The sequence below is a fragment of the Anser cygnoides genome, chromosome 4 (genome assembly GCF_040182565.1).
Source record: "Anser cygnoides isolate HZ-2024a breed goose chromosome 4, Taihu_goose_T2T_genome, whole genome shotgun sequence".
In the NCBI taxonomy this organism is placed as follows: Eukaryota; Metazoa; Chordata; class Aves; order Anseriformes; family Anatidae; genus Anser; species Anser cygnoides.
This window is the reverse complement of record NC_089876.1, coordinates 40,937,459-40,962,063: the sequence shown is the minus strand read 5'-3', so window position 1 is coordinate 40,962,063 and position 24,605 is coordinate 40,937,459. Positions and strand designations below refer to the sequence as shown.

General features: G+C 46.7%; 1 protein-coding gene and 1 long non-coding RNA gene across 5 annotated transcripts in view; both read left to right on the top strand.

The window, feature by feature from the left end:
* Positions 1–24,605, top strand: part of SETD7 (SET domain containing 7, histone lysine methyltransferase) — a 35,543-nt gene that overhangs the window by 5,701 nt on the left and 5,237 nt on the right. Inside the window, exons 1-7 of one of the 3 annotated variants that reach the window (XM_066996691.1) lie at positions 11,586–11,724; positions 14,802–14,931; positions 18,988–19,189; positions 20,162–20,351; positions 22,025–22,106; positions 23,249–23,366; positions 23,652–23,809. In XM_066996691.1, the coding sequence (XP_066852792.1) occupies positions 11,685–11,724; positions 14,802–14,931; positions 18,988–19,189; positions 20,162–20,351; positions 22,025–22,106; positions 23,249–23,366; positions 23,652–23,809 (920 nt within the window). In that variant the 5' untranslated portion in view covers positions 11,586–11,684. Of the gene's footprint in view, positions 1–11,585; positions 11,725–12,088; positions 12,132–14,801; positions 14,932–18,987; positions 19,190–20,161; positions 20,352–22,024; positions 22,107–23,248; positions 23,367–23,651; positions 23,810–24,605 lie in introns of those variants that run through there. The other 2 variants (XM_066996692.1, XM_013189178.3) reach the window with 2 other exon arrangements.
* Positions 6,423–10,716, top strand: LOC125184116 (uncharacterized). 2 transcript variants are annotated; one of them, XR_010831480.1, is made up of 4 exons: positions 6,423–6,552; positions 7,805–7,944; positions 8,249–9,964; positions 10,260–10,716. It is a non-coding gene; the product is annotated as an uncharacterized lncRNA (long non-coding RNA). The 2 variants fall into 2 exon arrangements; XR_007167467.2 differs by lacking the exon at positions 6,423–6,552 and adding an exon at positions 7,508–7,628.

Sequence of the window (24,605 nt, the reverse complement as noted above, 5' to 3'; positions counted from 1 at the left end):
GCAAGCATGAAGGGAGAACTGGAATAAAAAAACATACACATCTAAAGGAAAAATGAAGTAGCAGAACACCATCTGAATTAAACCATTGCCTGCTACCACCTGGAACATTATTATACGGGTGTTGAGCTGACCCTGCTTGAAAAGCACAAGAACCCCTGCCCTGAACCTCAATGCCTTTAACTGCTACATGGCAGCATTCACTTTCTAATTGAAGTCAATGATTTCATAGCTTTGGGGATCTGGCATGTGGAATAAATTTGCCACCGTCATAGTTTACAAATGAGCGTTGCTATTTTACGGTGCTAACAGACCAGAGCCACTTGTCTGCTCCCTCCCATATAGGAGCAAATTGTTCATAATGCACAGAAAGCCTTGTTTGATTCTAATGGGTGGTATCTCCTTCTGAAAACTGAAACATATTTGCTATTTTGGCACCAAATGAATGCTTTTCGCGCTGTTGCCAGGCTCAGATTGTGTTGGTTTTTGTTTTGTTTTGGTGGTGGTGTTTTTTTTTTCCCCTTGCTAATCTGAAGAGGTACCCTTCAGTCAAGAGAGGCAGTCTAAGAAAATCCTCTCCTGCTGTAAACCTCTGAGCCTGTGTTTAGCATAGAAATGAATTTCATGATTCAGATTAGGAAGCAGAAGGAAACTGTATGAGCCTAGAAGAGCCTCAGAGCCACCATGTACACAACAGGAGCACTAAAGACAGCTGGCCTGGGCAGGAGAGCCGTGGACCAGCAGTTCAGATTTGCCCCAGACAGGCCCTTCCTCACCTCCCTCCAGGAACAAGGTCACCAGGCACTTTGCCTTGCTTTCCCTCACTGTCTTCTGAAATAACCCATTGCACTGCACTTGGGGACCTGGGATGCCGATTGCCAAGTGCTGGCATTTCTTTGTTGGTGAGTGGTTGGTACCTTGAGTCGTCCCAGCACGGCTGTGACTTGGTGCACAGCCATCTCTGAAGCGCCGTTCAGTCATTAGCACGTTCCTAATTTGTGCTGAAGCTTGTCCCCAGATGTGTGCACAGCTGCAGGGGAACAAGCAAGGTGATGGCCCCACAGCCTGCAGCTCCGTATGGGGCAAATCCAGCTCCCTGTCTGCGTGTGCCAGAGCTGTTGGTTTTGTATCAACAAGAGGGAAGTCTCGGGTTGGCTGGCTTTGTTTATGTTCTCTGGTTTAACTGAAGGGCTAGGGCCTCTGCCTTCTGAAAATCAGCTTGTCCTCCAATGCCCTCTGGTGACGGGAACTAATTAGATGCCACTGCTATTATTGAATCCAGTTGCAAAACACTAATGTTATTTTATTCCTGTTACATATTGTAGGCAAATATTACAATTTAGCGCAAACAGGAGTCAGTGATTCACTAGTTTGCATAGAAGCCTCTCTCTGTAATTGCTACAGCCCTTCCTAGGAGTGCAAAAATAAACATGTTTTAGAGACACCATAACACAGAGGATCTCCAAAGGTGATCCTTTAAATATTTTAGTCCTGGTCCTTAATGCACTGAAATGCACAGTGACCAGTTGGTAAATGGTGAAAAGCATTTTTAAAGTAAAAGTGCAAAAATCCTGAAAAAACTTCCATAAGCCAAGTCAGATTTCTGTTTCCTGAGCCTAGTGAGCTTCTGTGTGTATTGTTTTTTTTTATTATTATTATTATTGTTTCTCTTACTATTTGCAATCTGTTCTTCCAAAAAAATCCCAGAGATGACGTGCTTTAAGAACAAAGTCCTCCAAGAAATTGCGGCTACAGCACGCTGCCATAGGCTGAGTGCTTACAGCTCCGTTATTAACCTGTGACAAAGGGAGTTTGTAATTGGAACCGCCAGCAGAGCCTTGACTGCAGAGGGGGACAAGGCCCAGGTATAATTTGATAAGCTACTTGGGCGTGCAGATCCGCAGCCGTCAGTAGCTGCTCCCAACGGCACCGAACATCCACGCGCTGTGTCTGCGGGCTCTGTGCGCCGGTGGCTGGCACGGGGCTGCTTCTCAGCCCTGCCCTTTCCCCTGCAGCAAAGCAGCTGTGAACGCCAGGCAGGATTGCAGAAGCACGCCAGGAGTTACACTCCAGCCTCCGCTCTGTGGGACGCTGCAGGAGAGAGGGCAGTGGGGACAGGAATGTGCGGCAGCTGCCGGCTTTCGGCACCCTAAGAGGGAGATCTGGAGCCTCAGAAGTTGTGCCAACCTTCCTGCTTTGTGTTAGGAGAAGGTCCCGCCCAGGACGGGTGCATCAAAGAGCATTTGTTCTTACATGTATTGGGGCACTGCTCTGGAGGAAAGATGGCCAGAGCGAGCTGGGTGTGCGTCGATTTTATCCCTCCTGCACAGCTGGGGTTTGTAATTCTCCCGTGTTTGCACAGTGTCCTTTCTGATGGTAGCTGGGACTCTTACCTACACTCCCAAAACAGCCTCCTTGCCCTTTCCCTGCTCTGGGACCTATCAAACCTGTTGCTTTTCATTTTACACATTAAATAAGCTTTTACTGTAGCCTTTCATCTGTCCAACAAAACCACTGGAGCTTTAGAAATAAAGACAAGAACTAGGCAGCATTTCATGAGCTTCTATGAGGAAGGAGATCCATCTTAAAAGTGAGCTGGGTGCAAGCAAGGAATATGATATAACCTGGGCAGACTACCTAACCCACGTGCAGCAGAAGTAAATCTTTTGGATTTACAGGTGGGTGCCTGTTCGTAACAAGCAATTACCATCGGTCATAATCCTTCTCGGAGTGCGTGGAGGATGACTCAGTTCATTTGATGAGTTACGCTGCCAGTTCTCCCTGAAGCACAGCCACCAGAACTGCCGAGGCTGGCCCCAAGCTTTCTGGGTGGGAGGGCAGATATCGGTGCAGCGCTTGCCTTAGCTCGTGGTAACGGGCCGGCCAAAATAACAGAGGCAGCGAGAGGGAGCACGCTGGAGGTGTGCATCGCCCTGAACGGATGTGCATCTGCCCACCCCGTCTTTCTGCACTCACTTGGTAGGTCTGCAGCCCAAGAAGCTCCGAGCTACTAGCAGCACCTCAGGTTGATATAACTGAGAACCTTAATGCTTTACAAACATTAATTTAGCTTCAAAACAGATTACATGGCCAGGATCCCACATCTTCACATCTATGCCGTGTGTGTTGTGGATACACTGAGGGATGGAGACAGAGGGGAGCTTTACAGTTGGTGAGAAGCTCTTCAAGCTTGCCGGAGGGTTACATGTAGGTTTTTCAGAAGTACCTAGAAGTGGTTTTCTCCTGCGCAAGCAGAAGTCACTGACTGTAAGTAGACCTGTGCCAGGGCAAAATGTTATGGGAAGCGTTGCCTGAAGTGACCTGTAGCAGGCTCCCTAGGGGGTCTGTCACGCAGCCAAGAATAGATCCTTCATCAAAAGCGCATTTTCTCTGCCCCTAGGTCTAGTGATATTGCCAACCTTGCATTTTGGAGGAAGAAAGAGATTCAGCGTCTACATTTTTAATTGAGAATTAACCCAAATTTTGAGTTATTTGGAGCACTGTCTCTGTGCAGGTGGATGTCCTTGCTAACACGATATGGGCCCTCTCAGTAGAGCGCTTATTTTGACGGCTTTATAGCCAGACTTGCATGCCTCCCTGGGCAAGCTGATCCGAATGCAGCCCTTCCTTCAGCACTAGGTGGGTGCATTAAAAATTATTCGCTACTATATCGTCAGCATACATTTGGAAGCATCACTATTAAGGAAAAAAAGTAGCGGGTGCTCTCAGCAGTGTTTGGAAGCAAGTAGTGTGCGCAGCTGTTCCGCAGCAGTAACTTTAATTTCCTCCTGTTGCAGGGCACAGCTGATCTACCAGTAACTGTGGATTAGCACAATGTCAGAACAGCCCTGAGAATTTCAAAAGAAGGCTTGTATATATGGAAGGAAAAAAATGCCAAGGAAAAAAATCTGCCCAAGTTGCTCTAAACATTGCCTGAACATGAGCTGTAGGAGGCAATACCAGTTCCCACTAACACGGGATGCCAAACAGGTTGCTTGTTGTTGAGGCACGTTTTCAGCAAAAGTATGGAGAGCTTAAGTTACCACAAAGGGATGTCCTGTGTGATTGGGTTGCTGGTGACCAGAACAAACCCAGCTTTTCACATGGGATCTGCACACGCGAGGCAGCTGAGGGCTGTGCAGATTTGTGGCCGCGTTTTGCCAATCTACCTATCATATTACTAATGTACACATTAGATTTTTTTTTTACCATTTTAGAATAGATTTGTAAACTGAAGGTTAAATAAAATCATATAGAATTTTTGTTTCTGGAGGAAATAATTGCTGATTTGTTGAGGTCTGCATAGCCCATGTTTCAGCAAACTGAAAGGACATGATTAGGACCATTGCATTGTATGGAACCTCAACTTTCTTTATTTTTTGTTAGCAAGTCAGACTAGTCTCTGGGAAGAGTGGTCTGGGAAGTTGTTGGAAATCAATGAAAAGTGAGGGATGTTTATAGACACAAAGATGAAGGTGGCACATCTGCATTCTGTGGAACCTGGAAAGAATTAAATTATGTTGTAATTGAATGTATAACTTCTATCGCTAGCTGACTTGCTGGGTTTGCCTTTATAGATTATATATACATCCTCAGGAAGGGGGAGGGTTGTTTTGTTTTTTTTTTTTTTTTTCTTTCTCCTTTCCCCCAGTGCCCTGTTAAACACCTGCGTACTGCCTGGTTTATTTTTACAACCGGTCCACACCAAGACAGACCAAGGAAGAGCCTACTCATGGCACTGTCAGACAGCTTACATGAAACAGCTGAAAATCCAGTGGAAGGGGAGATTGGTGGAAGCCGAGGGCTCAGCATTTGGAGTCGCATCTGGTGGCACCTTCAAAAGAGCAGCAGAAGCCCCGATTGTCAACGGCTTCCAGATCCCAGAAGCACATGTGGTTCCCAGAAGCGATGATTGGTACCAATTCTTGGATCATGTCTCAACGGAAAGCTACAAGTTAACCCCGCGCGTCCCGCAGAGAGAACAGATTGCAAAATTGGAAGCAGGCAGGAACCCATCCTGTTGTAAACAAGCGTCAGAAAGTTTCTGGTTAGCGTTTAGTCATGCATTTTACAGTACACAAGTCCAGCATTATTTGTGCGCATCAGCTTGGCTTCCTCTCAGCCCGACACAGAGGCTTACGTAACTGAAATCAAAGCCTCTGAGCAGCGCAGTGCCGAAGCTTAACAAAGGGGTACCAAACGACACTGCTGTGCCCGGCACACGCTCTGACAAGGTCTTTACAGTAATGCATCTCATTCGCCGCGACTTCTTCTGAAACGAGATACTTTTAGCAGGCTTGTCTTGGCTTAAAAAATCCTCACTCAGCACTGAAGATTAATATTCACTTTCAGATAAGTAAATAAATATTAGCAAAGGTTTGGTGGATACAAGCAAACAGCAAGGTTTGAGTCTGCCTTTGGCCTTCTTCCCTTGCCAGAGGATTCCTCTGAAGCTCCAGTACTGAGCTCTAGCAAAATGTGTATGGAGCTGCACTGCAGCACTCTCGGAACTCAGACTTTGTCTTAGCAACAGGCAGGTGTTGTGCAAAAACAGGCTCACCTGCAAACCTGCAAGTTGGAAATTAAAATGGGCACGTGCCGCCTTCTTCTTCTTCTCCTAGTCCTTTAAATAAAGCTCATATTTAAGGATTGAAAGAGGAGATAGGTAGGTTAGCCTCCGAACGAGGTTTAAGAGAAGTCTCTGTGCTGTTGTAGCACCCTGAAAAGCCAGGTAAATGGCTACATCTCATCAGCATGCATACTGATTTTGACACACACCCAGAAACACTTGTAGGGCCGAAGGAGCATGAGTCATAATCTGTATGCCTCGGATTGCTGCTAATCAGCTGAGAATTGAGGAAAATAAGACAGTTTCAGTAGAAAAAAAGTTCTTTTATTTTTTAGTTTTGTGAGATTCCTCTTACCAGGAAGAAGCCTCCAGAAGGAGCATGAAGTAACTGTTCTAACTGGCAGAGTGGAGCTTTCCATAGCCGTGTGTCAAAAACTTTACTGCCATAACATTTGTAAGCCAACACATGTGGGATGTGCATGTTTATTTCCTAAGTGCCAGACACTGATTTGGATTGGCATAATATTTCCATACATTTAGCTCTTTTTTGTTTGTTTATTTGTTTTGTTATTTGTTTTGTCTTGTTCTTAGAAATCCCAGTGTACCCTTGAGGTTATGTCAAGTCAAACTCCACAACAGATACACTCTCCTTATCTCTGCAGACACCCAGTGTCGCACTCACTGATGTGCACTAGGGCACAAGCACCTTTCCAACCCCTCAGCTCTCCAGCCACGAATGGGACTGGCAGTGGCCAGAAGGACTCCAGCTGGCTTTTCCTGTTCTCCTGCAAAGGCTGCTAGGCTGTTCAGGCTTGCAAATGGGACCTCACTGGAAAAACAGCACAGTGCTGTTCTGAGAGAGAAAATACCAAATGCCAAGCCCCTACTCAGTGGAATTACATGACAAACCACTATGTGGAGCCAGCCACTAATTATTTGGCTGATGAGAAAACTAGATTCAAGCGAGCTTGTTGCCAAAATTTCAGGTGTGTGAGCTCCCCCATTGCCTGTTAGTTCACGTCTCTCAGCAGTCCAGACATGGGATAATTTCTGCAGTGTAAATCAGATACACGAGCCCATGGGTGAATTTCATGAAGTGGTGCTGCAGAGACAAAAAGATATATCCCTTCCCTGTCAGTGGGAGGCAACTCACCACCCCAGTCTGCACGTAGCTTCCTCCTGCACTTCCATCTACCTCCATCTTTGTTCTCCTCCCATCTAGTCTAAATTCTTGTCGCCTCTGAAAGGGTACTACAAGTTTGCCAGACTAAAACAAGACAACAGAGTATAGCTTGAATGTCATTGCTGACAACATGCTGTGGTTTGTGTACTGTGCTCTGGTGGATGCAGAGCCTCCTCCCATTACTAGATTAGGATGGAATTTGATTTAGAAAATGGAATAGCTTCTAGGTAACGAGAACATTCATAATGCTAGGAAATATGATACATTTCTCCAAGCTTAGGCGTAAGAGGTAATTCCAGATGTTAGGGAAAGACGGGGACAGTGAGAAATGCACACACCAAGGAAACCTTGCCAGTTACACAAGACTTCCTCTACTGACGTGCCATAATGAGAGGTTTTGGACTGAAAGTTCAATCTCAGCTTTGCACTGGAAACTTCCCTCACTGTTTGCTCCATTACTTAATGTGGCCACTTCTCTGTGGTTCCAGTACTGGGTTTAGAGTTTTTGTTACAGGCAGTGTACAGGCAAAAAAAAAAAAAAAAGGGAAAAAAAATCAGTGGTAGCAGGATGAATGCACTTTTTGTTGGAAAGAAACACAAGGAAAGAAGAATCTCAAGAGTAACTCAAGTTTCTGTAGCAATGTGAGATTTATCTGCCTTCTTCCTCCATTATCTCCACATAAAGAGATAACTGAAATACAGAAGAGAAAAAATTCTGACACCCTCAGTAACCAACTCAGGTGAATTTTGTATTTGCTGTGTACAAAAAAAAAAAAAAGGAGAAAAGAATGCAACTTTTTACCGCTAGAAGCCATAGGACATCTGCTCAGGAGTGTTATTTAAACACAATCATCTTTCACAGGGCGTTCAGTTGCAGAGGTAAGCCTTCTCTACTTCCACACTGGGGAGCAGCTAGGAAAAACAGCATTTGGGTCTATAAGCAGTATGAGGCACAGGGTGTGCAGGATATTCATTTATACACTCCCGTAGCTTTTGCGTGCTATGATATTATCATGCAATAATTTGGTAATGTATATACATATTTCCTCCCCTAGCATCCTCCCCTTGCCGGATGTCTCCATCAATAGGAAGCAATACAGCCTACTGACAGGGAATCACCCACATAAACTCTTCAAGTTGATGAGCTCAGGCTGCTCATACAATTCACACCTGAAAATGGCATTCACGGAGCCTGGTAAGGTACCTAATGTAGCTAGTAAGGCATGGGGGAGGCACTAGTCGTAAATTATCCCCAGGGAGTCTGTTCCAGTTCCATGAATAAACAGCCCAATCTCCATTAACCTGGCTGTAAAGAAGTGTCTTGAAAATTGGATGTTCAGGACGATGCCTTGTCTCGTCTTCCAAGTGAAACACACTCACAGAGAAGTAATTCAACATTCACTCAGGATAAGCAACCTGGACACAAAGTTGTCTCTTCCATGGCTGAGGTGTATTTCAGTACTCCTAGGGTGCAGAGCTGATCTTTGATTTCTCCTTAGGTTCACTGATTTTTTTCCTCCTTGAAAAAATCTACCTGAAGTTCCTAATGACCTCGTGATGAGCCTGGATGGTTCATGTCCTAGAGGAGCCATTTCTGTCTTACAAATTCCTGAAGGAACACACAGAGCAGGAGTCACCAAAGAGCAAACCACCGTGCCTTGGTTTAACCCTCAAGGACCACCCTTCAAAGAACAGAGTATCTTGTGAACACGTAGCATTGCAGCCTGAACAAGCAACAGCCTGGAGCGTTGAAAGGGTTATTTTTCATTTCAGCATTCCAAGTGGTTTTGGGAAGTGGTCGTTCCCTTTTCTCTCTTAATAAAGCTCGTCCTACTTAGAGATGACACAAAGCATTTGTCACAGAGGCTATACCTGAGCCCTGCTTGGGTTGCGTGAGGCAAAAAGGGCAGCCTGGCAGGGAACAGGGGCAGCGGTGGGCTGGGAGGCAGCTGGAGGGGCTCAGTGCTGGGGGAAGAGAAAAGAGCCAGAAGAAGAGAGAGAAGTGAGAAGCCCTAAGGAAGTGGAGGAAGGCAGTATAGAGGATAAGTGGAGATTTTAAATCAAGAAAAAATGCTTCCTTCCAAGCTGTCCTCAAATCTCTGGATTCCTCTTGCTGCTCTCAACAAGCAGCTTCGAGGCCCCCTTGCAAAACTCCTCCTCACCCCACTGTCTCCTCCCCAGGGGTGACAGTCATTAATTCTGTGGCTTAGGAGCACAGCTAAGAGTCACTGCGACGCTTTGGTGGTGGCGCTTTCATTGGCAGACAGATGACATTATATTAAAAGAGAATGTTGTTGCTCTTCCAAACTCAACCACTCCATTTTGGAAGTAAAGCTTTGAACACGTGAAATGCTGTGTAATGCTAAGAACCCTTCACAGCAGTCCGGTGCCTAATATTTAGCGGACACTTTAATAGTTTTAGCCCAGTTCTCTTCGTTCTCCTGCAGCAGAAATGATAACACACCTAGTGCCATGGCTCTGCTGCAGAAAGAAGTTTATTAGTGAGGGGGGAAGCTGGCTACCGGGGAGGGAGAGCAGCAGAAGCTCTCATAAGACAACTGGTACCTTTGCATGCAGCAAAGCTGTTGGGTAGTAAATAGAATAAGCAAGGCCTGAAGCTGCATGGGAAACGAGCAGGGGAAAAGGCAGCGCTGTAATCATACAGCAGGGCACGGCCCCTCGGGAAAAGCAGTATGTGGTTGTGTAATTAAAGACGGGAGACTGGCGTGTACACAGAGCGGGGCACGCTGAAGTTGGATGGATATTCCTTATATCTGGAGAACTTGTCCACCTCACCATTTTTACCATGTGATTTTTGGACAGAAGGTAGGGGAAGAGGCTATGTGTTTAGAAGGAACGCTGCCGTCCCACGTCCTGATGAGCTCCTGCGGGTAGGTTGCACACCCTACCTACACCACCATGCTTATTTGCGCGGGTAGGTTGCAGCAGGGCCCTCTTCCCTGGCTCCTGTTGTACTCCTGAACACCAGCCACCTCTCAGCGACAAGGCTACCACGTGCTCCGGGCCCACCGCCTCATCCCCCTTCTGCTCACTGTCTGTGCTAAGACTGAAGCACGTCCCTCGATCACAACTCCAGCGGTGTGTGTGCGCTGAGCAGCAGGTAGCCTCTTCGGAGACTCACGGACGAAGCAGCTATGTGGCATCGGGGTTCCGAAAACAGCGATTCTTTGGCTGAGCACAGTAGACCTGCAGACGTAAGGAAACAACAAATATGCCTTGTTCTCTTGCCTCAGTTTCCTTTTTGGTGGGTTAAGATCAGGCTTTTAACTGCTAATTCTCTCGCCTAAACACCAAAACTGACCGTCCCTTACTTAAGTGAACCACCTGCGATACAAAAGCAAGCCATTCGCTTCTCCTCGAGCTTCCTGCACTTCTCAGATCCTCTCCAAAGCTCTTGAGATTAATAGTTTATAAGTTCTTGTGTCAATTAGGTCAAATGCTAACCTCATTAGTCTCTCGTTTAAGGATTTCCAAACCCTCTTTCTGCAGACGTACCTAATTATTTGCCCTCGCCAAGCTGCCACTGTCCTGCTTTCCTGCTGTGGTGTTGTCCCCGGCCATCACACCCGACCATGAAGGTAGGAAGGGCCCGGCTGTGGGCTCCAGCCCACTGCTCGCAGTGGGGCAGCTCCAGGCCGGACCCAGAGCTTTGGGAACACTGCGACACCTTACTGACGTCGTCACCCATCCTGCAACCCCCAAACCCGGGAGCCTTTATGTTCTGGCAATTAAATCTCTCCGTGTCAAGGACAGGAGAGAAAAGAGCGGTGTCACTGTGGGCCAGGGGTGTCGCAGCGCTGGTGGTGGGCCCACAGGAGGGCCTGCTTTGAGGTGACCTGGAGGCGTGTGTGCTGGGAGAGGCAATCCGAGGGGGCCTTGGTGGCATTGCACAGCACTGAGTGCCCTGAGGGTGTGAGGCCAGATGGGTTGGGTTGGGTTGGATTGGGTTGGGTTGGGTTGGGTTTGGGTTTGGTTTGTGTGGGGTTGGTTTGGTTTGGGTTTGGGTCGGTTTGGATTGGAGTTTGGGTTTGGTTCATTTTGCGTTTGGTTTAGATTTGGTTTTGGTTTGTTTTGGGTTTGCTTTAGGTTTGGTTTTGGTTTTGGTTCAGTTTGGTTGGGTTCAGTTTGATTTGGGTTTGGCTTGGTTTAGGTTTGGTTTGGGTTTAGTTTGGATTTGGGTTGGGTTGCGTTTAGTTTGGGTTGGGTTTGTTTCAGTTGGGTTGGGTTGATTCAGGTTTGGTTTGGCTGGTTTGGGTTGGGTTTGGGTTCAATTTGTTTGGGTTTGGTTTGGGTTTGGGTTGGTTCGGTTTGGGTTTGGGTTTGATTTGGTTGGGTTTGGTTTGGGTTTGTTTGGTTTGGAGTTGGGTTTGGTTGATTCCGATTTGGTTTGGTGGGTTTGGGTTTGGTTTGGTTTGGTTGGTTAGGGTTTGGGTTTGGTTGGTTAGGGTTTGGGTTGGGTTGGGTTGGGTTCGGTTGGGTTTTGTTCGGTTCGTTTTGGGTTGGGTTTGGGTTTGGATTCAATTTGTTTGGGTTGGGTTTGGTTTGGGTTTGGTTTGGGTTTGGAGTTGGTTTGGTTGATTGGGGTTTGGTTTGGGTTTGGTTTGGGTTTGGTTTGTTTGTGTGTGTTTGTTGTGGGTCCGGTCCGGCTCGGTTCCTTTTTCCCCACCGTGTCCCCGGCCCCAGCCCCCCTCCTCCTCCCCTTCCCCGCTGCCCGCGCGCGCTCCCCGCCCGGCCCGCCGCGGCCGCGCGCCCGCAGGCCTGGCGCCGCGCGTCCCCGCGCCCTCCCGGACCCCGCCCCCTCGGCGCCGGCCGCGCCCCCGCGGGGAGAGGCGGGGAGGGGCGGGGCGGGGCGGGGCGGCGCGCGCCCGGCCGTGCTTCCGCGGCTGCGCCCCGCCCGGAGCCGCCGCCGCCGCCATGGACAGCGACGAGGAGACGCTGGAGGAGACCGTGGAAGGTGCCCGCGGGGCCGCCGCGCGGCGGGGGTGGGGAGCCCGGGGCCGGCGGCGGTGCACGGGGGGGGGGTGGGCCGGGCGGTGCCGGGGGGTGCCGGGGGGTGCCGGTGCCGCATGACAGCAGGCGGCTTATGCAACGCCACCGCCGAGCACATGGCGGCCGGCACCGGGCTGGGCTCGGGTCGGGGCAGCGGCACCGGGCTCGTGGGGCTGGGGGCACCGGCACCGGGCTCGTTGCTCGCCGGGTGCCCGGGAGGTGCCGGGGGACGGGGGGGCAGCCGGCGGGGCCGCCCCGGGCAGGAGAGGGAGGGAGGCGGCCGGCGCTGCGCCCGCTGGAGCATCGAGGGTTTTTTTTTCCCCCCCTGACTTAATGTAGAAGAGATGCGGAGCCCAGGGCCTCAGCCATACGGTAAGAGCTGCATCCGTGTAGTGAAACTTCATCTTCTGATTCTTTTCCTGTTGACAAAGACGCCAAATATCTCTCGTTCTGTTGGGAGTGGCATTTCCCCCCCCCCCCCCCCCAGTGAGGACAATCTCAGACATACCAGGAGAATCTCATTCTCTGCGCTGTGGCAGAGGTTCAGACCCTCCATACAGGCCGTTCCCTCCCAGCTCACCCTTAAATCCCCGGGACGGTCGGGTCCCGCCGTGCCCGAGCCGTGCGCTGCGTGCTGTGCCGAGCTTGGCAGCCCCGGTGCCACCGCGTGCCAGCAGCATCCTGACCGACCTGGATGGGCGCTGACGGCAAAGTTGCCAGGTGCTGTGTGCTGCTCTGTGGCAGTGTAACGTGCCAGTCCTGCTGGCTGGGGTTTTTCTCCAAGTGTTTTGTAAAAGCCTTGCTCCTGAAGTAGGGGAAAGGCTGGTAGTGCATTGCTTGAGGTTGTTTTTAAGTTACATCAGTGTACCCTTCCCGTACGGATACGCGATGAATCCAGCCTTTAAACTCTGAATGTTTACATGGGTCTCTTTCTTCTACAAGAAGTATCCACATCAGAAACATCACTGATCTTTTAACTGCATTGATGTAAATGCTGAAACTTACCTGTTTTCCAAAATAGGGTGCCCTGGCTGGCTGGAGGGAAGCATGACCCTTCCCTTCCTTCCGCTTGCGGAGGGCAGTGCACTGCCTTCCCTGCCTTACAGGGCCACGGGAGGCCCTCACTGATGCACCTTGGCTTTAGCTGCTTTTGCTCTCTCTCTCTTCACTCCTTCCAGCTCGGACACCAAGCAGCTCATGAGGGGGTTATTAACTCTTCAAACCTCTGTGAACTCGTCCCAAAGTAGCTCGCGGTGGCACCTCTTTGTAAGGGCCAAGCCAGGCTCTGCCAGGCAGCCGAGGTGGGGCCCTGCTGCAGCTGGGCGAGCACCATCAGGCCAGCTCGGGCCGACCCAGGGGTGCAGGGAGAGGTTTTCTGCCGAATTAGTGATCTGAGCCAGCCTGCAGAGCTCATTCTGGTGTTAAAAGGCTAAAGCAGTTCGTGTGAGAGGACTTCCTGACCAGATGCTGCCCCACATCCTTACCGTGCCCTGTCAGTGATGTCCCTGAGGGGCTGTGAAGCATCTCTGGGATGTAACAGCCCGTGGTGATGTGGGAAGAACGTGTGGCCACGTGTGCATCCTCTGGATGCCTTTGTCCCTGCAGAACCTGTGGAGCTGCTGCAGCCAGGGCATGAACACAGGGACTTCTGATGCCACGCAGGTGGTTCGCTTAGCCCACCACTCTCAGCGCTCAGTGTTTTCTCTCTGGGCATGGGACTCCAGGTCTGATATTATGGAAGCACCTCTTGATGCCTCCATCGGCCTGGGCTGTAAGTACTCCCGATCACGCTGGGGCTTGTTTCTGCCTTCCTGTCTGTGTTGAACCTTCCCAGTTTTAGGGAAATTTTGGTAGAGTGAGAGCTTGACCTAAAGCTTATAGAAGGGGATGCATGTGCTGTCTCTCATCTTTAATAGGCTTTGTACACATCACCAAGAAACTCGGGTGGATCAGAGGTCAGTTTTTATTTAGAAATATGAAAGAGCACGAGTATACACAAGCTTTCATTTTGTGTCAGTTTTTGTTCAAAATTTATACCTGCTAAAATGTCACGATGGAAGCTTGTTCCACCCGCACGTGGTGCGTCGCTGTGCTGAAAGCAGCCCTGCTGAGCTTGAGCATCTTTGTTCTGCAGTCAGAGCAGCGTTCTGCTAACGCAGTGAGTGCTAAGGACTCCAGGTCGCACAGGTAAAGCAGAAATCAGCCATCCTTCAACCACTCCTCCTTCATTTTCCTTTGGCTTTGAAGAAGCAGCGAGAGCTGCAATATGAGCTTTATTCTGCTCTGACTTAATCCGAGCTGGCCACTTGTATTCTGCAAAATGCAAACCCGTGCCGACGAGGGTCTGAGTGTGCCACCCATCTGCTGTCCCCATGTGCAACAGCCGTAATGGGGAAAACTGATACGGCCAGGAAAGAGAAGGGGGGACGTAGCCTGAACACGTCAGAAAGGCTTTGGAAAGCAGCATTTGAAAAATGAAATAGCAAATTGACTGACATATTGTGAGTGCATAGTATTGTGAAGATTACATGCTTTTATTTCTTTAAATTCCTGCAGATATAGCTATGAGGTGGCACACCCACATTGTTGTAAGACATGTATTTATCGTTTAAAAAAAAAACAAAACACTTGCCTTGCTCAGTGGATTGAAGTGTAAGTCTATTCTGTTCTCACAGGAAATACACATTTTAGATAAAAAATATTGTATTTTTGAAACCATATATTAAGACGAGTTACAGTAGTATGAACCTTATTTCATTTAGAAAAATTTCTATTTTTGCTGCTGCTTCTCTCATGTTTCTCATCTGTTTTCTTGTATCCTAACCCTTTTTATTTTTTCTTTTAAGTGTAGTGTGCTGCGAGATAATAGATTTGGCTGTACCGAATCTCTGAACATTTTTCCTAACAGAAATAGTTTGATGAGGATTACAATTTTATACTAGGGAGCTACAATATTTCAAGCATGTACACAATCAGAACAGAATTGAAAATATCTATGAAGTTTAATGTGTTTCTTTGTTCTTTGTCTGGATTTTATTTCAGGGCATCTAGATGATGATGGGCTGCCACATGGATTCTGTACAGTCACCTATTCGTCGACAGACAGATTTGAGGGAAACTTTGTGCATGGAGAAAAGAATGGCCGTGGCAAGTTCTTCTTTTTTGATGGAAGGTAGACACCGACTCTCTGATTTTCTTCTGTATTCTGCTTCCTGCTTACCGTGCTGTGAAACTAATCTATATTCCTCATATGCTTCAGAGTTTCTAAACAAGCTTTCTCATTTAAAAATCATAGTTGTAAAGTTTCCTCTTCTGCTGCAGTATCCACAGCGCTGACAGGGTGCCTTTGTGGGCCTGGAGCTGTGTACGTAACGCGAAGCCCGGGGTTGTTTCCTGGTGGGAGAGAGCAGCCTTGTGAGCGGTCTGAGTGCTGTAAAGTTGTGAACTAATTAGAGACCTTAAGAACTGGGGTGTGCTCAGAGCTACTGAAAAATCATTCTGGCAGCTACTTGGGCTGCACAGTTCAAGTCCATAAGTACAAGTGGGCTTCTTTGTTTGCCTCATAGCCCTGCACAGAGACCGCAGTTGGACTTGGAGCTCCCTGTGCCAGACCTATATATAGGTGTAGGGCCTTTCTTCGAAATTGTTTAGTGGTTAAAGGGACCGAGTTAACCATGGTTGTGTTCTCAGCTCTACCTAATCTTTTGCATATTGCAAAGCTGTGGCCTGATTTATTTTCAGAAAAGCCCCTATAACTTCCACAGTCTCTTCACTGGGAATCGTGGCAGTGAAATCAGGCTAGTCCGTGCCTGTGCGTGTGTTTTCTTAAGTCTTCATTGTGAACACCTTGTGTGTCTTCCCCCACCGGCAGCGTTTCTCCCTGCAGTTGCTCAGAACTTCCTCCAAAGGAGTAGCAGATGTATAAAATGACACGATTCTTCGTGGTTTTGCAGCTGTCGGTGGCACTATGAATAGCAGCTGTTAAACTGACAGTCGTGCCGGGTCTGCTCTCCCCCTGCTCAGCGAACTTCTGAGCAGGAGCGGAGGTATTGTGCTGGCTCAGTGAGTCAGCTCCTTGTCTGTATTTGCCTTTGCAGTTGCTTCATACAGGAGATGGTGTTTTTTTTTCCTGAGAAGGATAATATTTTTATTCAGTTATGCAGGAACTGATCAGGCCTCCAAGCCTGGATGAAGAAAAATCCCCACTGTTGTTGGTAATGGGCTTATTAAATCTTGTGCAAGTAGCTGAAAATCACTACTGCCCAGCAGCTGACCTCTGTAAAACAGCGTGTTTTTTTTTTTTAAGTTGGCAGACAACGTCTCTATGGACACATGTACATAACGCTTCTGTGCTTGTTGATGATCTCAGCAGAGCAGTCGCTGATTGTACAGTTAGAGAAACTGACCCACTATTTTGTTTGTAGAGCTGCTCCTCCAAGTAATCCAGGGTACAGGCAGTGCTCTGTGGGAAAACTCAGGCTGCTGCCTGTGCTGAGCCTTTTCTGTACCTCTTCAGTGTTGCCAATTTTCTTTTTTTTCCATTTACATAACCCTTAAAAAAAATGGAACAGTTGGCTACTGTATGACTTCAGGAACTAACAAAATGAAAATACACAAAAATAGTCTGTAATATGGTTTTGGAAAATGAGATATTTTTATAAACTGGCCTATGTTTATTTGAATGTAGCTAAAGCAGTCACTGCTGTTAGTAAAGACACTGCAGTTTACCTAGCTCTGCCCACATAGCGAGGGTAGTAAGGTGCTCTCAGGAGTGGGTGGCTCAGGTATGTTGAAGGAGGAATGACTTGGCACAAAGCAGGACGTGCTGTTTCCGTTAACTGTGCCTTAAGCAGGGCTGAGTGTTTGTGAAGAAGTCTTACGAAGAGAAGTGAATTCCAAAAATTTCTCAGAACGTCTCTGCCCTGCAGTGTTGCGTGCTTCAGTGCAGTAAGTTAGTTGGTTTCACGTTGCCTGGGTCTGTTTCCACTATGGGTTGTTCCCCTCACGAGCCTGCCGGTAAAGGCTGAGAGCTAACTGCAGTAGGTCTGTTGTTTGGGAATGGCTGAGTCCTGTCAGATGCCGGAATGGCAAGAATTAAGTGTTTTCATTTGTCAAGTGTTGGGAAATAGTGTTAGCTGCCTGTTTACCTTGTTTGCCTCAGTTAAAATGTCTCCCTTTTTTCAGAGTAGTGATTTTCTTCCTGTTGATTGTTTAAGGGAGTGAAAACCTGGACTGAAGTATCAGTTGTTTTCTTTCTCCCCCTTCAAAAAAACCAACAAAACCCAACGTATTGTTTCAGAGAGAAGTTTCACCTCTGGCACACTCCTTCTTTTGGATCTCATACTTGAGCTTTCACTGGTGCTTACGCTTGCTGGAGGGCCCTTTACAAAGCACTTTGCACAGTAACTGTGAGTGTGAGAGTTGTGCTTCGCACTGAGCTGCGGCTGCTGTTCTCTATTAACTGGAAGCTCTGGTAAAGTAACAGCTCCTCGATAGCAATAGAGAGAGGTGTTATTTTTAAGAAAGTTTTCAATATTGCCATATGTAAGGAAAGGTGGGTAAATGGGTCAGGGTCTGCTGATGTAACTCAGTACCTGGAAGCATAGTGCATTGTTGCCCCCCCCCCAACTTTTATCACAGGTTTATTCTCTAGGTAGTGGATATTCTAGATCCACGCTAGGCTTGGCAGCCTAAGATTTGAGTTACAGTCAAAGATAATGTATTTTCTTTTGCAGAGCTGAAGAACTGTTGTAATTTAATAGTTTAACTTCAACTAATGCGATTAACGCTGACAAGAAGGTTGTTTTGTTTTGTTTCATTATGTAAACTGGGAGTGACTTCTTTGAAAGAATAACCTGAAATGTGGACTCCATGTGTGTTGCCAGCTACGGTGTATTTCAAACCTGGTGACCTGTGATAAACTAGAGGAGAAAGCGGTGTCGTTTGTAGTCAGATAAGCGCACCGATTTCTGGTGGTTCTCATCTGCTCCGCTCCTTCCCCGTGCTCTGCTGCAGGAGCTGTCTGCACACATCTGTAGCAACCAGCATCGAGAAATTCATCCAACTGAAAAGTAAAACAGCTTTCCTGCCCCGTCCCCCTCTGCGTCTGGTTTGTGTTGATTGCTGTGGGACGGCCTGCGGCATGGGGAAGGGAGCTGTCTGGAACGGCATTGCTGTGAAGACAGCTGCGTAAAACCAAACCTGAACTCTTGTTTCTAAACAGTGTCTGACACGAGTAACGTGCATTCCTTTATTGTCGTGTACGTTCCCATGGAAACCTCAACCAGATTGCCAAAATTATGTGAAAACAAAGAGTGAGGTTTTAGAAACTAGGAAGTTACTTCTGAGAAAACATTCCTTCCCCAGCTCTTGAAAATGTTTTGTAGGACGTGTAGAGTCTTGTGCTCCCAGGCAAACTTTGGGCTTATACTATAGATGCCTGCATCAGAAACGGAATTACGCAATGAAAGTATGTGTACTGCAGCTGGCTGTTAGCTAAACATGCTGGGGTAAAAGCTAAGCAGTTCGTATTTCCTTACACCAGCTCAAACCTGACAAAGAAGTACCTGTAAAGGAGAGAATACTCAGTTATGCTTTCGTTCTTTGTAGTTTCCACCAGCAGCCTTTATAAGCAAGACAGCAAGGCAGAACACAAGAGTATTACTGCATCCTTTCTAAAGGGTTTGCAAGACAAAACCAAAGTGAAATCAGCGTGTCTTTGTTCGAATCAAAGTGCGGCGTTAGTTCTGTTTGACAGGCTGTGCCCCACTTTAATAGAAGCGCATGGAAAAATGACAGCGCTTTTAGCAAGCCCAGCACAGGCTGCTGCTGAGCGTATTGCTGGGGAGCTGGCTTTGGATCGGTAGCAGGCTGCAGTTTGTGCCCTGTTGCTGCCCGCCTGTGTGGCAGTGCCGTTTCATCTTACCAGAGATGTCACCAAAGACCCAAACTCGGGAGGTAGAGAAACCTAAGGTGAGGGCAGCTTTCTGTAGCAATAATTTCTGTGACCGTGAGCAGTCTGTTCACTGCTTTAATTTGCTACCTCCGCCTGTTAAAGAAGCAGCTCAGCAGTGTAATTCAGGTGAAGAGTTCTGTGTACACACACTGCACCCTGGTGAAAGGACAGCGTCAGACGCAGGGCTGCGTCATGCCTCCTGTCAAGGCATTGGATTCACTTCTTGGAGAGGGGAATAGTCTTCCACTGCTGTTTTCTTTCTCTTCTTACCAGCACCCTGGAAGGGTATTACGTTGATGACGCCCTGCAAGGCCAGGGAATCTACACTTACGAGGATGGAGTGGTCCTTCATGGCACGTATGTGGACGGAGAGCTGAATGGGCCAGCCCAGGAGTATGACAGTGACGGGCGACTGATATTCAAAGGGCAGTATAAGGACAACATTCGACATGGAGTTTGTTGGATATATTACCCGGTAAGCCTGACCTCCTGCTTATTTATTGCAGAATAGTACCTTTATGCATCCCTCTTTTTTCCACAGCTGAAACAAATACCCACCAGGAGCCAGCTACCCAAAGGTCAGCATACAAAAATCTGGGTGGAAGTTTTGTGCATTCTGGTTTTGGGTAATCTGAGACACAGTCAAACCTTTTCAGTGCAGAATGTTTGCTCAGTAGACAGGATACAGTAAGGCTGCGAGACGCCTTTATCATTTTCATGTTCCTGGGAACCCAGCCCCTTACAAGTGCATTTCCATGCATCTCCTCAGGAAGGCCGGGCCAGCAATTCTGCCACTCTGTAGTGCTGACTGCAGACGAAGAGCATGGGAGCCATGCAAGCTATTGCTCCCGTTTAGCAGGGAGAGGAGACCTTGTCTGCTTTTGCAGGTTATGTTGTGGCGTCTTGTCTTGGCCCAAGAGATGAGGTGGAACTGGTGTGAGAATTGTGCTTCTGAGCGGGGGGTGTGCAAGTGCTTTGGTCACTAACCCAGCCAAGGTTAGGTCTTCCTGATTTGTGATAAAACTAAGATATTCCTCTGGAAAACCCTGGAGAATTTTTTGATATGATCTTATAACCATGCTAATTAGGGCAAAAATGGTAGTACTGGTTTTATAGGTGTTTTTTTTCTGTGTGTGTGTTAACTTGGGCCTTGGTTCACAGACTATTCATGTCGAATTTTTGTGAATCGAAGCTCAGGACTTGTGTCACGCAGAAGGAAAGACTTTGGGTTTTGGCTGTGTCATACTACACAGAGGACCAAGTTCATTTCTTGCATGGTTTTATCCTGGCTGGAATTAGACTTTATCCAGCTTCTTCATGTCACTCTTTCTTACTCCTTTTCACAAACTCACATCTGAACTTACTGTAGTTCATTTAGGTTGCTTCTTTAAAAAGTCAGGAAAAATAACTAAATACTCTGCCTTTTCTTCTTTGTCCATGCTTTCAGGATGGAGGCAGCCTTGTGGGAGAGGTGAATGAAGAAGGAGAGATGACTGGAGAGAAAATAGCCTACGTCTATCCTGATGGAAAGACTGCATATTCTGGAAGGTTCATCGATGGGGAAATGATAGAAGCAAAACTGGCAACTCTGACATCTGTAGAGGATGGGAAACCTCAATTTGAAGTAGTACCAGGCAGTAAGTTCAACTAACACAGAAACTTGTATTCTTCCTTGTATTGCAGCTATTTGCTGCAGATGGCTTGGTCTCTATAGTATTAACCAGTGCTGGCTGTGATGGGAGAGTAGGCGTGTTAGTGAGAAGCCCTCTTTCTAAACTATAAAGTTGGACAGAAGAGCACGAGCGTGGGGAGAGATTTGTTTGCTCTGCAAACAAATGGGAAGTGACCCATGTGGTGGTGCTGCTGAATTGCATTTCGTAACCCTTCTCTGGCAGGCTCAGGGGCACAGTCCTGCTTGTCGCGCTCACCGTTGCCATCTGGGTCAGCGTGAAAACCTGCTTAACGGTGTTAATGCTGGCACAGCTGCCAGCTTTGTCTCGTTAGTAAAATAATTGGGAGTGGAGAACGGAGGTTGTGGTTTGGTTGTAGCTCTATCAAGTTAGTGCAAGTGAGTATTACTGCTGTGGGTGTTCTGTTGTCTGTGTTATTGTGCCGAAAGGACGCGGGGATTGGAATTAGTGAACTAGATTCAGCAGTTGTATAACAACCTGACTCACCAGCACCCTTCAGTCTGCCTGGTCCTGCTGACACAAAGAGGCTATAAAAAGGTTAGGGTCAGGGTGGTGCCTGTGCCCACGCCGTGCTCCTTCTGTGGGGCAGTGGTGAGTTGGGGCTGTAGTTCTGGGGTGGTTTTGTTGCTCTCAGGTGTAAGTGATGTTTTGGGGGTGAGAGAGCTAAGCTGTGGACAGGGCCATGAATGTAAACAAGAACCATGCTGTAATACTGACTGTTCTGCCACCGAAGATCGTCTCCCTCAATATGAAATAAAACTCAGTGAAAAGAGGATGGCAAGTGAGGGAATGCCTGTGACCTTTTATTTTCTTATCACAACCTCTCAGATGTGATAGCAAATCAAATTTTAACCTAAAAACAAATTGAGAGGGCACAGTTGTGCTTGGTAAATAGGATTCAGTTGCACTCTGTATGAAGCTGCCTTCAGCCAGATCAGATCTGTTTTTAGAACTTGGATACCGTGGACAATGGTCTTTTATCAATCTTTAGTATTCTGGGTTGTTTTTCTCCTTCTTATTTCCACCTGCATCTTAACCTATCTCACAGATAGTCCTCTGGCACAATAGCTGATTGGAGAGGGATGTAAGGGTATAATTAGAGCTGTACCACTGAGTTGCTTATTAATGGCAGGAAATAAATGACTGTAGCAAATGTACTTTGTGATTACTGAACATTATCTTCTGGCTGAAGTCTATTCTGGTTTTGAGCTAGAAAACATTTCATATACGAAATAGTCCAGCATTTTTTAGACTTAATGTGTTATTTATTTAGTATATCCTTTTTAAATTTTCTTTTACATTTTAATGAAAGACTCTGGAAGGGTCAGTTTTGAAAGACTGTCCAGACCTTTAAAACTTGGTAGTTTAAAGAAGATGCATCCTCTTTTTGTGATTAATATGCTGCTACTCTGGCATGTTGAGGGGAGAAGGGTAATCAAGAAATGTAATCTCACTGAAGTCCTTTTATAAGTGCAGTTCTATATAATACCTTTTTTTTTTTTTTGAAGCATAACATTTCTTGCAGACATTAACATTTAATTTTTTAATGGCGATTGCATTTAAGGTTGCATGTTTTGAATATTGCCCATTAGTTTATTTCTTTTGTTTTCTCTTTCTAGGCCCAGTGTACAGTTTTGACAAATCTACTTCATCCTGCATTTCTACAAATGCACTTCTTCCTGATCCTTATGAGTCGGAGAGGTAGGCTTTTGTTTCTTCTGTCCACTTTTGATACTGTCAATACTTCTTTGCTGTTACATATTTAGGCCCTGATTTTGCAAGCCTTTCCTCATTTAAAATAAAAATTGTGTAAGGTTTTATGTGGAATCCATTATTACACATCAGTAAACATGTGACTGGATTGAATTTCTTTGATTTACACAATAAAGTTGCACTCCAGTGGATAGAACGCAGCCGTGTGTTTTAACAGGTTAAAGTAGGATCTCTTTAGCATTTCAAATGCATGTTCAGTACAGTACTTGGACTCCACTAACAGCCCACATCTGTGACGTTCTGAACAATAAAGTACACTGTTGACGCTCTAGATACATAAGTAGCTTCAGGTTGCTGTGTGCTGCGCTCAGTGTGTCTCACTGCATGCGTTGCACAAAGTTTGCCCCCCTCCCTGCAGACGCTGCAAAGCACCAAGAGTAAATCATCAAGCTGGAGGGATTCTTCTAACAGTCGTGTAACGTTGCAGCACATATTCCTCATAGGACACGTTCCTCAGCAGATGGTCTCATGCCAGTCAGTTGGTGACGCTCCTTTACTTCTTCTGTGGCTAGTACACAGTATATCACATAATTTACTTTTTACCTCGGCTTCACAGGCCTTGCTGTGTAGGAGTCTCAGCTGTAGTCCTTTTCTGATGCTCCAAAATATCTAAACAAGTGACTGGTAAAATGCTGGCATTCGTTTGGTTCAGGTACTTGAAGATACAGGGATTCCACCTTGAAAACTCTTCCTCAGTAGAATACTAATCTGTGCATGGGCACGTCATCAACCTCGGCTCAGTCAGAACCTCTGGGGTTCTGATGTTACTGAGGATGTTCCTGAGGTAAAGCCCTAAGTGAGTAGTAATAATCTGCCAATGCAGTTTCAAAAAAGTAGTTTTCAGACTGATAAATAAAAACTGTCCCTGCTTCCCACCAAATCTCCATTTTGCCAAAATAGAGAGAGTGTATGGAAGAGAGGAAGGTGAAGGGATTGCATTCAGCAGTTATGATTTGTTAGTTTTCTTATTATATTGAGTTCTTAGCCTTTATGCCGATAGTGTTGTGATGATGCTTCTTGAAAATGAAAACTTTACACAATCGCTAATTCATGTTGTTTTTCCCTTTTAGGGTGTATGTTGATGTCTCTCTCATTTCCAGTGCTGGAGAAGGATTATTTTCAAAAATAGCAGCAGAAGCTAGTACAGTTATGTCCTTTTACAACGGAGTGCGAATTACACACCAGGAGGTAAAGGAGAGAAAGCCAGTCTGAATTTTCATTGCTCCTTCTGAAATCTTGTTGTAGGATTTTACACCCACCCCCTTCCCACCCTTAAGTTTTAATATGATGGAATTTAATTGAAAGAAAGTGAATGTTCCAACTATGTTTACTTTAATTAAAAAAAAATCACCACCAAAAAACCCTTACAGACAGGAAAAGCTTTAGTTGCATATATTTGAACGTTTGCTTTCAAACTGCTGGCAAAGTTGACCCCTCCCCACACACACATTGGATTTTTGCCTTGCAAACTAGGTAGACAGCAGAGACTGGGCCCTCAATGGAAATACAATATCCCTGGACGACGAGACAGTCATAGACGTGCCAGAGCCCTACAACCATGCCGCCAAGTACTGTGCCTCGCTGGGGCATAAGGCCAACCATTCTTTCACTCCTAACTGCATCTATGACCCGTAAGTAGTCATCTGTTGTGAAGCAGAAGGCGCAAGGCTGTGCTGCAGCCTGCAGTCTGGGTTTGTAGGGTGCTTGAGGGCAGCTGTGGGGCTGGGAGTAGTGGGTCCCGGTGCCCAAGTTCATGCTCTCCTGCTGAGCTGGCACTGTGGATGCATGATGTCTTTTCAAACTAACCCCATGGGGTAAATTCAAGTTTGCAACTGTACTGCCTTTGTCATGAATTTTGGGAGCTGCCTGTTGGTTGTAACATGCATAAGCACTGCTCTCTCAGTCCTAGTCAGGCTCGGACTGAACCATATTTGCTGAACTACAGAAGCTTGACCAGCACCATCAAATGCTGCTGTCTTGTCTGAAACACAAAAAAATAAGCATCTTGCTGCTTTAGAGTTGGTGCAGAGCACTAGGAAACTTCTGATACGTGCATATGCAAGGATATAAATGCTTTTATACCAACATGTGAATGGACAGACCTGTGGGTGCATAAGTAGAAAACAATTTTCCTTTATTAAATAAGTTGGTTTCCTTTACTGTTGGGCCCTGGGAAATGATTCACAGAGGTGTATTATAATTGGCAGGTAACCTTTACTGGGGAGATTATGTGAGACCAGAGAGCAGGGAAAAATTGCTCATCTTAATCTATAGCGTTTTCCAGTCACCCAGCTGTTTGCCACTGCAAGCCCAAGGCATGTGGCAGTGATCAACTTTTAATTTATTACAAACGAGCAGTGTTTGGACTGTTGGAAAACTTCAAGCAATAGAGCTATGCAAAGCTGTTTTAATATGTATGTGCCCTCA